This window comes from Girardinichthys multiradiatus, chromosome 12 (genome assembly GCF_021462225.1).
Source record: "Girardinichthys multiradiatus isolate DD_20200921_A chromosome 12, DD_fGirMul_XY1, whole genome shotgun sequence".
Classification (NCBI taxonomy): Eukaryota; Metazoa; Chordata; class Actinopteri; order Cyprinodontiformes; family Goodeidae; genus Girardinichthys; species Girardinichthys multiradiatus.
In genome coordinates this window covers 11,529,881-11,543,022 of record NC_061805.1, presented here as the reverse complement: position 1 = coordinate 11,543,022, position 13,142 = coordinate 11,529,881, and the positions used below count along the sequence as shown (strand labels likewise).

At 39.3% G+C, this 13,142-nt stretch overlaps 1 protein-coding gene across 4 annotated transcripts in view; it reads right to left on the bottom strand.

Moving 5' to 3' along the window:
* bicdl1 (BICD family like cargo adaptor 1) overlaps nt 1–12,426 on the bottom strand; it is a 34,975-nt gene extending 22,549 nt beyond the window's left edge. For 3 of the 4 annotated variants that reach the window (XR_007040711.1, XM_047382203.1, XM_047382204.1), the window contains exons 1-2: nt 11,582–12,426; nt 10,071–10,286 (exon numbers count right to left, since the gene is read on the bottom strand). Coding sequence is in view for 3 of the 4 variants with exons in the window: in XM_047382203.1 (XP_047238159.1) it covers nt 10,071–10,286; nt 11,582–11,974 (609 nt within the window). In the remaining variant the exon portion in view is untranslated. The remainder of the gene's footprint in view (nt 1–10,070; nt 10,287–11,581) is intronic. The other variant, XM_047382206.1, reaches the window with a different exon arrangement.
* Nucleotides 12,427–13,142: the final 716 nt, after the last annotated feature.

Here is a 13,142-nt window from a genome sequence, read left to right as displayed (position 1 = left end):
AAGGTAGGGAATGCAACCTGCGTCAAGCTGCGTCAAGGGGTAATAGCCTCGATATATGGGTTGACAGTTCTACTGCCATGCGCCACTAAATTTATTCTGGATAATCTTACATGTCTGGACATGTTCCCATGAGGCTTGGAAATGTCCAGACATGACTGCTTCTTGGGCTGTTTATTGCTCTACCTTCAATTAGACAAAACTTAACTTGGGGCTTAAGCAGCTGTGTGTTAAACATGCACCCGAAGTGAAACAAGATTATTCCTGCATTCAGGAAATTGTTTTCCATCTGTTACCATCTAACAGGAAATCAGGACAAATGTGCCAGTTGAAAACTCTGTATGTTACCACCTTTCACTTTGTAAAAAAAAAGCCTATGGAGGAAACCTGCTATCTCATTCTGCAGTTGGCCAATGACAGCCATCAGAGAAAAATTTATTGACTTCTGAAAAGGATTAAGAGAACTCCTGAGAGCAGATCATGAATGCTTTTAGGCTTGAGAAATAACAGGTAACACAGTTATGTTTTATGATCAGCAGCGTATGGCATTCCACTCTTTCCATCCCTAATCAGATAGATATTCAACCTACAACTTAAATTATATATTAAATAGACAAATACACAATATATTACCTCTTGGGGATTTAAAAGCAAAGATTATAGTGAAACAAGATCTAAATTATATCTGAAATTATATTTTTAAACCCCATTCTTCATCTGTAGTGTAGTTGACGAAGCAGCTAAATGTGCTGCCTAAAGTAATCAGTGGCCATTTCTTCAGGTAACGCCTCAAATTTTTAAAAGACGGTGCAGCTATGAATATATTGTTCCATTTAAAGTGTTCAACTTAATATTCCCACGTGTTTTAACCTGCACGCAAAATACCTTTTATCTTCATTTAAGAATGCTGCTCCAGAGGTCGTAAATGGAATTCATGCAAAGCATCATGGGTCATAGGAGTAAGGTGGATACCAAAGTTTTAAAAAGTTACACTTTAAGAAATGTTTTTATCATACTGGCCCTAAAGTTTAAAGTCTTTTCAATTACAAACCAGAGAAAGTGACCAAGGTTTTCTTCTGCTGCATAATTCAAGGAGTATTGTAGGGGTACTGTAGATAACTCCCTTCCATGGATGTTGCTCTGCATTGATGGTCAGCAGGCTTAGAGACGACGCTAGCACTTTTCCTTGGGTCCAGGAAAAAAAAAAAAAAGTTATTTGGAAATATTTCCTGACATAAAAAAACACCACCGGTAGTTATGGTGTGATTAGAGCGCCACCCTTCTTTCATATGAAGGTGACACTGCTTCAAAGCCAAACGGTTGGCAAGCTAAAAGTGGTATGTGTGATTAGCATCTGACTGCAGGCTGGCTACAGAAGCAGACAGCCTGACCATCTAATATAAGCTAGCTGTACTTGTGTTGCACTATAAATAGCAGCAATAAGCCTATTTACTTGAAAACTACTACCAGATTTACTGGATGTTTATTCTATATTTTTGTTTAAGTTTCTGTAACTAAATTTAAAATCAAGAAATGTTAAATAAACCTATAACATTTATAATAATCACCATATTTTGTTGTTTTAAATAACATTTTAAATAAATACAATTATATTAGCTTATATTTTGTTTTTAATCTATCTGTAATTACAGTGAAATTGATTCCCACATTACAAGGTTACAATACCAAGTCAATCTTACATCCATATTATGGCTATATTCTGGTACATCCAGTGTGTTAAATTGTTGTACTAAGTAAGCAGAAATTGAATGAGTCACTGGAGGCAGCTGTCAGCACATAATCCAGTCAATTCAGTAAAACTGACCAAGGCCATAAAACATGTAGGCAATGCATGTCCAGCCTCCTCAGAGCTTGTGGGGTGATGTAATTACAGAAAGGTCCTCTTCCTGCTGCCTCACTCTGATCTGATTAGGTTCAATGAGATTGGCTGCCCTGATACAGAGACCAGGGCACACACATACACACCCCATGCAACAATTAGATATTCAGTGTATTAAATATTAGGTGGTGCTTTAATCACACAGTAATACAAGTACCAAGTGCATGCATTCGTGTGTAATTTGTTCTGTCATAACTTATACTCCTGTCTGTCGTCCCCAAGATATTGTTGTAAAAGAGATTATTAATCTCAATATGTATTCCTGGTTAAGTAAAGAGTGAATCCATGTTACCTGCTGTGATGAATTAATCAATGTCTAGATTGGGGTGATTCTACTTCCTGATTATATGCATATAGTGACACTATCATTCCAGATTACAAGCCATTAACCCAGTGTTACATCTTCCCCCATGACTTCCTTTGAGTTTCCTAGCCTTGTAAAGGTTAGCTAAAGTGTATGCTGTGCAGTGCTGTGCCAAATATTGCTTGAAGGTTTCCACATTTTGTACATTTTACAACCACATCTCACACATGTGATTTTATGGGATAAATCAACACAAAGAACTTCATAAATGTAAAGTAAAAGGAAAATAATACTTGGTTTCTAAATTCTTTTACATCTAAAAATCTGAAAAGTGTAACATGCATTTGTATTCAGCTCCCTTTTCTCCAATACCCCTGAATAAAATCCAGTTCAACCAACTACGTTGGGAAGACACCTGATTGGTACACAAAGTTTAACATTAGTGTAAGTGTAGGAGAAACAGAACAGATGTTCTGTTTCTGGTCTCAGAGGTTTGTTAGAGAACATTAGTGAACAATCAGCATCATGAAGACCAAGGAACACAGTATACAGGTCAAGGAGAAAGATGTGGAGAAGTTTAAAGCAGGGTTTTGTAATAAAGTAATATTGCAAGGTTTGAACATCTCACAGAGAACTGTTCAGTCCACCATCTAAAAATGAAAAGAGTTTGGGACACCTACATAGACATAGCCATCAACCTAAACTGATAAGCTGGACAAGAAGAGCATTAATCAGATAGGCAGCCAAGAGGCTCATAGTAACTTTGTAGAGGAAGCAAAATCCACAACTCATTTGGGAGAATCTGTCAAGGGGATTAGTCGTGCACTCCCCAAATCAAACCAAGGAGTGACAAGAGGAGGGCCATAATTAGAAAGCCACCTGTTGGCAGTTTGCTACAAGCTGAGTAGAGGACACTGCAAACACATGAAAGAAGTTGATCTGGTCAAATGAGACCAACATTTAAGTCTTGGTCCACATGCAAATTACTATGTGTGGAAGAAAACTGACACTACATATGACACCACATCATCCCCACAGGGAACTATGATGGTGGGAGCATCATGCTGTGGGATCCCTTTTCCTTGGCAGTGATAGGGGAGTAGATCAGAGTTTATGGTAAGATAGATAAAGCTAAATACAGGAGAATACTGGATGAAAGCTGTTTTTGCAGAAGACTTCCAGCAGGATGCCAAACCTGAACATAAAACCACAGCTATGCTGGACTGGTTTAGATCAAAACATATCCATGTGTTTGAATGGTCCAATTAAAGTCTACACCTAAATCTAATTTAGAATCAAGGGCAAGACTTTAAAATTGATGTTCACACTATCCAATCTGGCTTGTAGTGGAGAGCTTGAACTATTTTGAAAATGTGCAGAACTTGTGGAGGCATACCGTAAAAACTTTGCAGCTGTAACTGCAGCAGAAAGGTGCTTCTACAAAGCATTGATTTAGTATAAATGTATGCTACTTTCTGATTTTCTTTTTAAGGATGCGTCATTTTCCTTTTATTTTTCAATTATGCACTACTTTATATGAGCCTGTCATATAAAATCCCAAGAAAAGACACTGAGGTTTGTACAAATGTAACAAAATGTGCAAAATTAAACTTGGATCAAAAATCAACTGTAGATGTATTATTAACACAAAACCTTTTACCCTAATAAGATGCATGCAAGATGCCCAAAAAACGGGCTTCAAAAGTATTTTCTTGAATTTAATTAACTAATTGTGTAAATGTTCAAAATAATTTTCACTTCTGACTTTTTGTACTTGCATTTTACCTTTTTATTTTCAGATTACAGTCATGTGAAAACCTTCTACATACACCCTATAACAGACTAAAATATGTGGGCATATAGACATGAAATTTGGAAGTACCTGGAAGAATTCTATTAATATAAGCAAAAAAAAAAATAAAAAATTAAGAAATGATCTTTTAAAGTTTGTTAAAACATCTAATTTAAAAAAAAGTCTGCCGTGGAATACATTAGGAAAGCCACACATTTATTCCCACTTAAAATCACTAAAATTGCAAACATGCTTGTATCATTACTCAACATATTGATGGAGGTCTCCCCAATTTAAACCTCAGACATTTAGTTTAGAGTGCTCCTGACTGTTAAAATGAGAGAAACAACATGGTGAGAGCAGAAAAGCTTATGAGTCTGGTAAGGGATTTAAAGAGGTCTCAAAATAAATCAGTCATTGCAATGTATGGAAAATATTCAACAAGTGGAGGAGATTCAAAACAACTGCCAACATACCCAGATCTGGCCATCCAAGCAAGTTCACCCTGAAAGCAGACACAATGATTTTCAAATAAATCCCAAAAAACCATAAAACATCATCACAGCACTTAAAATGGACTACCCTAACCCTCCATGGATGCATGTCTCTGCACTCAGAAAATGACAGAAAAGGGTTAAACCTTTCATGGGAGTTATGCAAGAAGGAAATCATGAAGGCCCGATTAAAGTTTGCTATGGAAAACTTAGATAAAGACCAGGACTTCTGGAATATTATTCTTTGGACAGTTGAGCTTAAATACCTGGACACCAGAACAGGAGGCATGTGAAATATGAGATGTGAGACCGTTTGTAAAAATATTTAAGCCAAAGCAGAACTGGTCCCTGCAACATGACAATGATCCAAAACATACCAACAAATCCACCAAGGACTAAGGACTGCCTGTAATTGTTTCACATGACTGCATAATTGTTTTCCGTAATTAAGTAAACTTTTTGAATACCATGGTAGAAGATCCTCATCATAATACGAACACTATCACAGAATTTAGAGGATGAGTGAATAAGGAGCCTGTTCTGTTTTTGTTTCAAATCCAAATCAGTTTGTGTTAACACTGAGGCTTGGTTCTTCAACCTTGGAAAATGTACAGTAGGTGTTCTAAGTGCCTGTTCTATGTATATTCCTTTATTTTATGTTTCCCTCCATTAATTTTTATTGTAACGCACACTTAATGCATGTGCTTGCTGTTAGTCAGTGGCACGGAGTGCATCACTTGTATGTGTTTTGGCTTCAACACTCAATTCAGGTCAGTGAGTTTTATTCAAAAGACATCAGTACACAACAGAAGCCATCTGAGGACACTATGCATAAACAGGTAATGAGTCCAGTTCATATCCTTATCAGTTCACATAATTTCTAAGAATGCCAGACAAGGTTAACAAGTGACCATACAGGATCGCTTTATGTGGAACAATCCTATTATGATCAAAGAGTCAACAGTGAGAAACAGTAAGGGCAGTTTAAAATAGTAGGACGTCTCTGGTGGCTTCACAGCTGCAAGGGTCCCCTCTGGGTTGTCTAGCACTTCCTGCATTCAGACTGAGTGTTTAACCAGTTACTATTACTTAGTCACAGCTTGTTGCTTGGTAATGAGCTTGGACAAAGGGGTGAAGACACAGAGAAAAAAAGAATAAAATGAAAGCATGAGCAGCAGTGCTGACCTTATTTTCTCTATTACCCTGCAGGTTCCCCTCATCTGCCCAGCTCTCTGAATCATGTGATCTGAATCGATGCAATCAATTAGGTGGCACCAATTTCACTTAGTTACAGAGACCACAAAATGTGTTGTCACCCCACCAATCACAGCACTCCCCAGGAAAATCTTTCTAGATTCCAACAACAAGCTTTCAACTAAATGAAACCTTTAATTATGTTGAGTGTTTGCTTTTGCAGCAATCCTCTGGTCAAAAAAGCCCCTTCCAGAGTCTTATGAGGTGATGGTGGTTACTGGTCGGGGTGGTAGTGTGGGGTGGGTGGAGCTGACTAAATCAGATTAAGATGTGATGGGAAGATGCTCTGCACACCAGCAGACCAGGGATTAAACATGGAGCCTTTTCCACATGGAGCTGCAGGTGCCTGGAAGCAGATCACAACACACACACTTACACACACATACACACGTTTTATCTGAGGAATCACAGCTGACAAGGTTATCAAAGCACCTCTGTATATAGCTCTGGGGCATTTTTTACATGTAGCTCAATGCCATGGTGCATTGTTACATGCTGCTCAAGGCCAAACTACAAAGTAGAAGTCTGGGCTGACATGAATCTGTGCATAGACTGCTTTTATTACTTTTAATGTTTATGCAGTGTATTTCACAGACAGTTTGCAAAGTGTTCCTGCTCCTATAGGGAACAAGCAAATTCCTGTGGCATTAAGCATCTCCGTCTCAATTAACAACGTCCATCAGTTGTGTAATCGTAATTATCAGAGAAAAGTGTGAACACGCCTGTGTCAATGTTCATCTGTATAAAAGCAGTTGGGTAAAACTAATACAACTGATAGACACATAACTTTTGTCATAGCTGAAAGAGAAATATTGCGTTAATGGCCTTTTATTGAGATCTTCTCTTTTTGATCCTGTCTTGTGTAGATGGCATGTTTGTTTTTAAAGCTTTGCAACTGAACATGTATGTTAATTATATTTTACTGCATTCATTTTTTAAATGAAGAGTTGGCTTTGAAAGTAGAAAGTAAAATGAAAGATGGTTATATGTTAGTTCTTTATACAACAAGGTGCAACCACAAAAGTCAACATTTGTAATTGGAATGTTATATGGTAAACCAACACAATGTGGGGCATCATTGTGAAGTGGAAGGAAACGGTATGCTTTGTAGGACCAACTTTCCCTGCTATTACAACAGCAATAATTTTGCTGTGTGTCTAATAGCTTTGCACATCCAGGCACTGACATTTTTTGCTCATTCTTTGCAATATAGCTCAGGCTCAATCAGATTGAATGACGATTTTCTAAGAATATCAAAGGTCATGCCTAAGATTCTAAGTTGGATTTAGGTCTGAACTTTAACTGGGTGTTGTTCCGAATCATTCGTTTGTAGCTGTGGCTGTATTTAGGGTCGCTGTCCTGCTGTAAGGTGAACCTCTGCCCCAGTCTCAAGTCTTTTGCAGCCAAGTTTTCTTTCAAGACTGCCCTTCTTTATCTTCCCATAAACTCTGGCTAACTCTGGTTGAAGCAAAGCATCCCCCATCATGATGCTGCCACTACCATGTCTCAATATGGGCATGACAATTTGAGAATGATTTGCAGTCTTAGTTCACTGCCACATATAACGGTTTGCAAGTAGACCAGTCCAACTTTTTGTAAGTTTGCAAAAGTGTCCCAGACTTCTCAAAGCTTTCTTACAACAATGGCTTTCTTTTTGTCGCTCATGCATGAAGTACAGAGCTGTGGAACAAACATAATCTTCCACCTGAGCTGTGGATCTCAACTGCTCTTCCAGAGTTACCATGGGCTTGACTGCTTCTATGATTAGTGTGGTCCATATGTGACTCATATGTTTAGTTGTTAAGCAGCCCTGCGTTGTATATATGTAGCAAACACTTGTAGCTAACACTTTCCTTCAGGATGCACGCATAACGAAGCAGCACAGTTGTTTAAACGTGTACACATGCAGAACCTTAATCTGTGGAACTAAAGTGTGTAATTCTATATTCTGCCACATAACTTCAACAACCAGCACTGTAAAAAGAACTCAGAGCTATCACTAAAGTCTACTATTTGGGAAGATTAAGGTTTCTCATTATTACAGTAACGGTGGAGAAAGTACAGTGGACCAAACCAAAGCTTTATCTCAGCATTTTTCAACAAAAACTTTCAAAGCCCTAAATTACTCACCTAAAACAATGTTAAGCAGAACGTAAACTACGTCACCCAGGAACTGACATGGGGGAAATATATATATATATAGCGTGAGCATGAAATACAAATTTGTTCCCATGAAATACTAATTTGTGCCCATGAAATACTAATTGTTGGGCATGAAATATAAATTTTTGGCTGCAAAATATATATTTAATGTGCGCACAAAATACTAATTCTTTTCCACGAAGTAATATTTCGTGCGCACATTATATACCTATGAACTTTTTGTATCAGGAAGACCAAGGAACACATAAGACAGGTCAGGGATCAAGTGTTGAAGAAAGCCGCATAACTTTCATATTTTCTCAAGTTACAACCACAAACCTCGTATTGTAACGTTAGATGAAAGCACCCCAGCACCAGTATTTCGTGCTCACATTATACCTATGTTGTGGTCACAAATAAGTGCTTCGTGGGAACGAATTAGTATTTTGTGCAACCTATATATATATATATATATTCCCCCATGTCAGTTCCATCAGTTGTAAACAACATTGATGCAGAGAAAATCAGGCTAAACCCAAACCCAGCTACCTGTAGCATTCAGCCAGCCCCAAACACTGTCAGAGTCTTTGGAACAGATTACATATAGACTGGGAGTTCATTTTCTTTACGGGTGCTGCTGTGGTGCATTCAAGTACAACTTGTGCACTGAATTGTCTGTATATTGAAACAAATCCAAAGTAATATTTTTTTCTTTTTAATTACTGTTGTATAATCACATCCATTGTCTATTCCTGCTTCTCCTTTATCAATTGACAGACCAAATCTCCATTTAGTCCACTTTTTTCAAAGCTAGAACAGATTGATGAGATCAAATTATTGTGAGAAAATTTTTACTTTATGTTTTCACTGTTGGATAAAGTAAAACAAATCATTGTACATTTTATTTTTTACAATGACAATGATAATGGCATCTTCCCAGTGTAGAATGAAAGAACAATATTATACATGTTATTTCAGGAGCTATTATCTTAATAAGTGACCATTCTGACTGAAGAAAGTGTTCCGTTAGTGTTAGCTGAGTAGACTGAGCAGTTGCACTGAGCTTCTTAGTGCAGATTAAGTAAGAGCAGCTACAAACGTTAGCACTCTGAGTTCCATCAATCTCTCCTTTGCAGCCAGTCTCAGCTTACCATACACTCTGTGGGGCATTTCCAGCGATGATATAGCTTCAACTTCTGGCTTAAATTTCTAGCTCTGCTCAAGCCTTGTACCTTTTCATTTGTCCATTCATTTATCTTAAAATCTTTTCATTTTGTCTCAGCTAATCATAAAACGCTTCACTCAAATCACTGGTCACCAGAGGTAACCAGAAGGCTATTGCATAAATGTACAGTTCAATCACTGTAAATTATTCAACGTGAGCCCTGGAAGCCCCGCTTTATATTTAGGAGCTGGCATAATTTAGATGAACTGAGGGAGATAAGCTGAACAGCGGCAGGTCCACCCTGAGGGGTGATGAAAACTCACTTGGCTGAGCACCCTATGTCCATCCAGTCAGGCAGACAGGAACTCGACAGACTGGCCCCAAGGAAACACACACACACACACACACACACACACACACACACACACACACACACACACACACACACACACACACACACACACACACACACACACACACACACACACACACACACACACACACACACACTCTTGTTTTGCTATATGTAGTGAGGACCATGTGTTGACTCCCATTGACTTCCATTGATTTTCAGTCATTTTCAACCCTTTCTATGCCCTAACCCTGACAATAACCCTAAACCTAACCATTACCAGTGCATGCCTAACCCTAACCTTAACCTAAAGTCAATTCATGCTTTAGTCCTAAACCTAACCGTTAGCAAAATAGGTCGTGAGGACCAGCAAAATGTCCTCACTTTGGTACAAACGGTCCTCAATTTGATGGTGAAATTGGGAAAATGGTTCTCACTGTGATGCCAAGACAGGAACACACACACCACACACACACACACACACACACACAGTTGTGCTTCTCTAAGATGTGTGTCTTGACTGGTTGGAAGGCCATTTAAGGAAGCATTAGGACCACAATACACAGCCCAAGCTAATTAAATCGTCACTTGCAGATTTGCTCAGGTAGCCTAAAGCTGTACCTCTGGAACCCAGGCATGCACACAAACACACATGATCACTACTTCTCACCCTACTGAGTTGTTCCAGCAGTCTGTGGTTCTGTTCAGAGAGTTCGCTGATGGTCTTGGTCTTTTCCCTGTCCGCCTCCCTCAGCTGGACCTGGTGGCGCTCCAGCTCACCCTGCAGATGCTGGACATCTGTCTCTAACTCGGCCACACGGCCCTCCCACTCACCTTCTCGACTTTCAAAGCGGCGGCGTAACTCGTGTTTCTCCTGCTCCAAGTGCTGAATGTAAAGGAGGGGACAGGGGTGTGACAAAGGTTACATTCTTTATTTGATGTATGTATGCATCAAATCAATAAGGATAGGTTCTAGGGTTTCATTTGCACCTTTCTGGTTCATAAAAAGTTGAATTTTTCCCTGATAAAATTATTTTTGTTACAAAGTGATGGAAAAAGTTCAGGAAACTGAAGCTAAAATTTGATCTATTGAGTATGACTGAGGTGCTATTACTATTCATTTACCCATGGGATAAATTACATTTAGTGTAGGGTTGATAGTGAACCCAATCATTAACATGTAAAGAAAGATGGGGCTAAATACAGACCCGTAAAAAGCTTTTTAGAGGCTGCAAAAGACATGAGTCTAACAGTAGGATTTATATCAAAGCATATTTGTGTCTTAGAATGGCCTAGTCAAAGTCCACACCAGGAAATTTAAAACAATCATATATTATTTTCCTTCAACCTCACAATTTGTGCTACCTCGCATCAGCCTATTAAATAAAGTTCCACTAAAGGTTTAAAGTTGTATTTAAAACAAATGTAAAAAAAAGTTCAAGAAGTATGAATGGTTTTGCAAGAAACTGTAAAAAGTAAATTTTAAGTCTGATGGTCTATCTCTTGTACAGACAGTTCAGACTATCTGTTTTTTTTCTTTTTCTTACTCTCTAAGTGTTTTCAAAAAGAGGACAGAAGCACTGCACCATTAGAGGTAGCCAGAGCTGTCATGGTTAGGTCCAAGATTGAACAAAATGGAATCTGAACTATTTTCTTCTTTGGACAAAAGCCACCATGAAAAGAAAGATCACAGTGAATCATAACAACACCTGGAAACAATGATGAAAGCTGTTATAGTGGGGTATCAAGAAAGAACATCAGAGTGTGCAGCAGCTTATTCCTCTGAGCTCGTGCAAATGGATGAATATGGATCAAAGGATTGAACAGATGCCGGGCAGATATTACAGGCCCAGGACATAAACAGGATTAGTCTTTGTGGGTGTTTTTCTGAGCCTGTCCCTTAGTTCATGTGAAGCATTTTGAAAACAGGATGAACTATAGCAGCCCCCACTGTAACACTGAGATGTGTGATAAACAGTCCTTTATGGTTTTAGTGTGCATGTGTTATCAGTGTTTTCTCAGCTCATGGTGTACAACTTTTTCCTGGTACAACCAAATCAGTTGAAAAAATAACAACCTTGAAGTCGGTTTAAATCCCAAAAACCAAACTGGACAGTAAAACTTTTATATTTTGGCGATAAACCGGAAAGAAGCAATCAAAACTTTAATAATTAAATTTACCTCCAACTTCTCACAGAGATCTTTGTGCATCTTCTCATATTGCTTGGTCAAGTCTTGGTTTCTCTCAAGCAGCGCTTTACCCAGTTTAGCTGCTAAAACTAAGTCCTTTTCTTTCTGTCGGAAGAGCAACAGCATGTCTGCGTTATGCCCCAATGCTGGCGCCTCCAGGTCTGCCAGCTCCTCGTCGACTCCCCGCTCGCCGGTAATCATGGCCAGTTCCTCCTCCAAGGCCGTGCCGAGGCCTCCGGAGCCGGCTTGCCGAGGCGGATGGCCCTGAAAGCCGCCGGGCTCCTGGGCGCCGGGGCTGGCTCGCGGCTCCATGCAGTCGCTGTCCAGCTCTAGTGGTGCTGAAACCACGGCAGACGTCTGCAGGTCCAAGCAGAAAGCGGACATCGCCGCCGGGCGGTGATGTCAACAGATGGGAGCAGACTTCACTCTTGATAAGCCCAGCCTGTTCCGATTCGCTCAGGCTGATCGAACCGGCTCGTAATCACCAATTTATTCATTGTTGTCACTCAGTTCAATGCGGTAGTTAGTTAGTTAGTTAGTTAGTTAGTTAGTTAGTAGACTTCACAGTTTCCTCACGCCCGTCTCTTCTCGTTAACCTACCAGCAGTGACTCCATCTCTGATTGAAGCCCAGCAAACACCGCCTCCTCTGCAGCTCACTCACTGGCTCTTTATGGCAGGATACATGAAAACACTCCTTTATCCCGGAATGAGCCGCCTACACAATCCCTGTGCAGTGGTTGATCGATGAGGGTCTATCTCGTCTCGGGGTCCAGGATCCTCCATAATGCTGAACCTGGCACTTGCCAGCCAAACACGATAAACGCGACCTCGATGCCTCTCAATCCCTTCCCCGTCTTCAGTGCGCGTTCCCGTCGCCGCTGTGACGGCAGCTGAAACCTGTTACAAACTCACCGCCTATTGGCTGAGAATGATAGCGCCATATTTTGGTGCTTCTCACACACATCTATGACATCCAATAAATGAGCATGAGAGAAGGTAGAACGACGGTCTGTTGTATGAAGTGTTGCACCAAAAAACTCTTACGCGAGAATGTCAAAACATTAAACAAGGGTATTTTAAATAATATTATTATTTAAATATTATTATTATTTATATAATAATATTATTATTACAAAATAAGCAGTACTGGAAAAGCACAAGAATGTTTTCACAATGCTTCAATATCTAAAGGAATTTTTTTTGATGATCAATAACTACCTAAAAAGAAGCCTAATTTTTGGTTATTGTTGACTAGTCATAACCATGTCTGATTATCAGGAATCAAGAAATCACTTAAAAGAACTTGTCTGACAAAAAAGATGTAGGCTAAAAGATCTCCTAAACACATTATGGACATGTCTAATGAAATTAGATGAGAAACCAAGTCAATGACGTTTTGCCAGTCGGGAAAGGATAACAAATAAGTTGTTTCAAAGGCTTTGCGGCTCAAGCGACCACATTGAGAGGCATTACACAGATGGAGAAAGCATGGAACAGTGGGGAACGTTCCTTGGAGTGGCCGGCCTGCTGAAATCGCTTTGAGAGTGGATT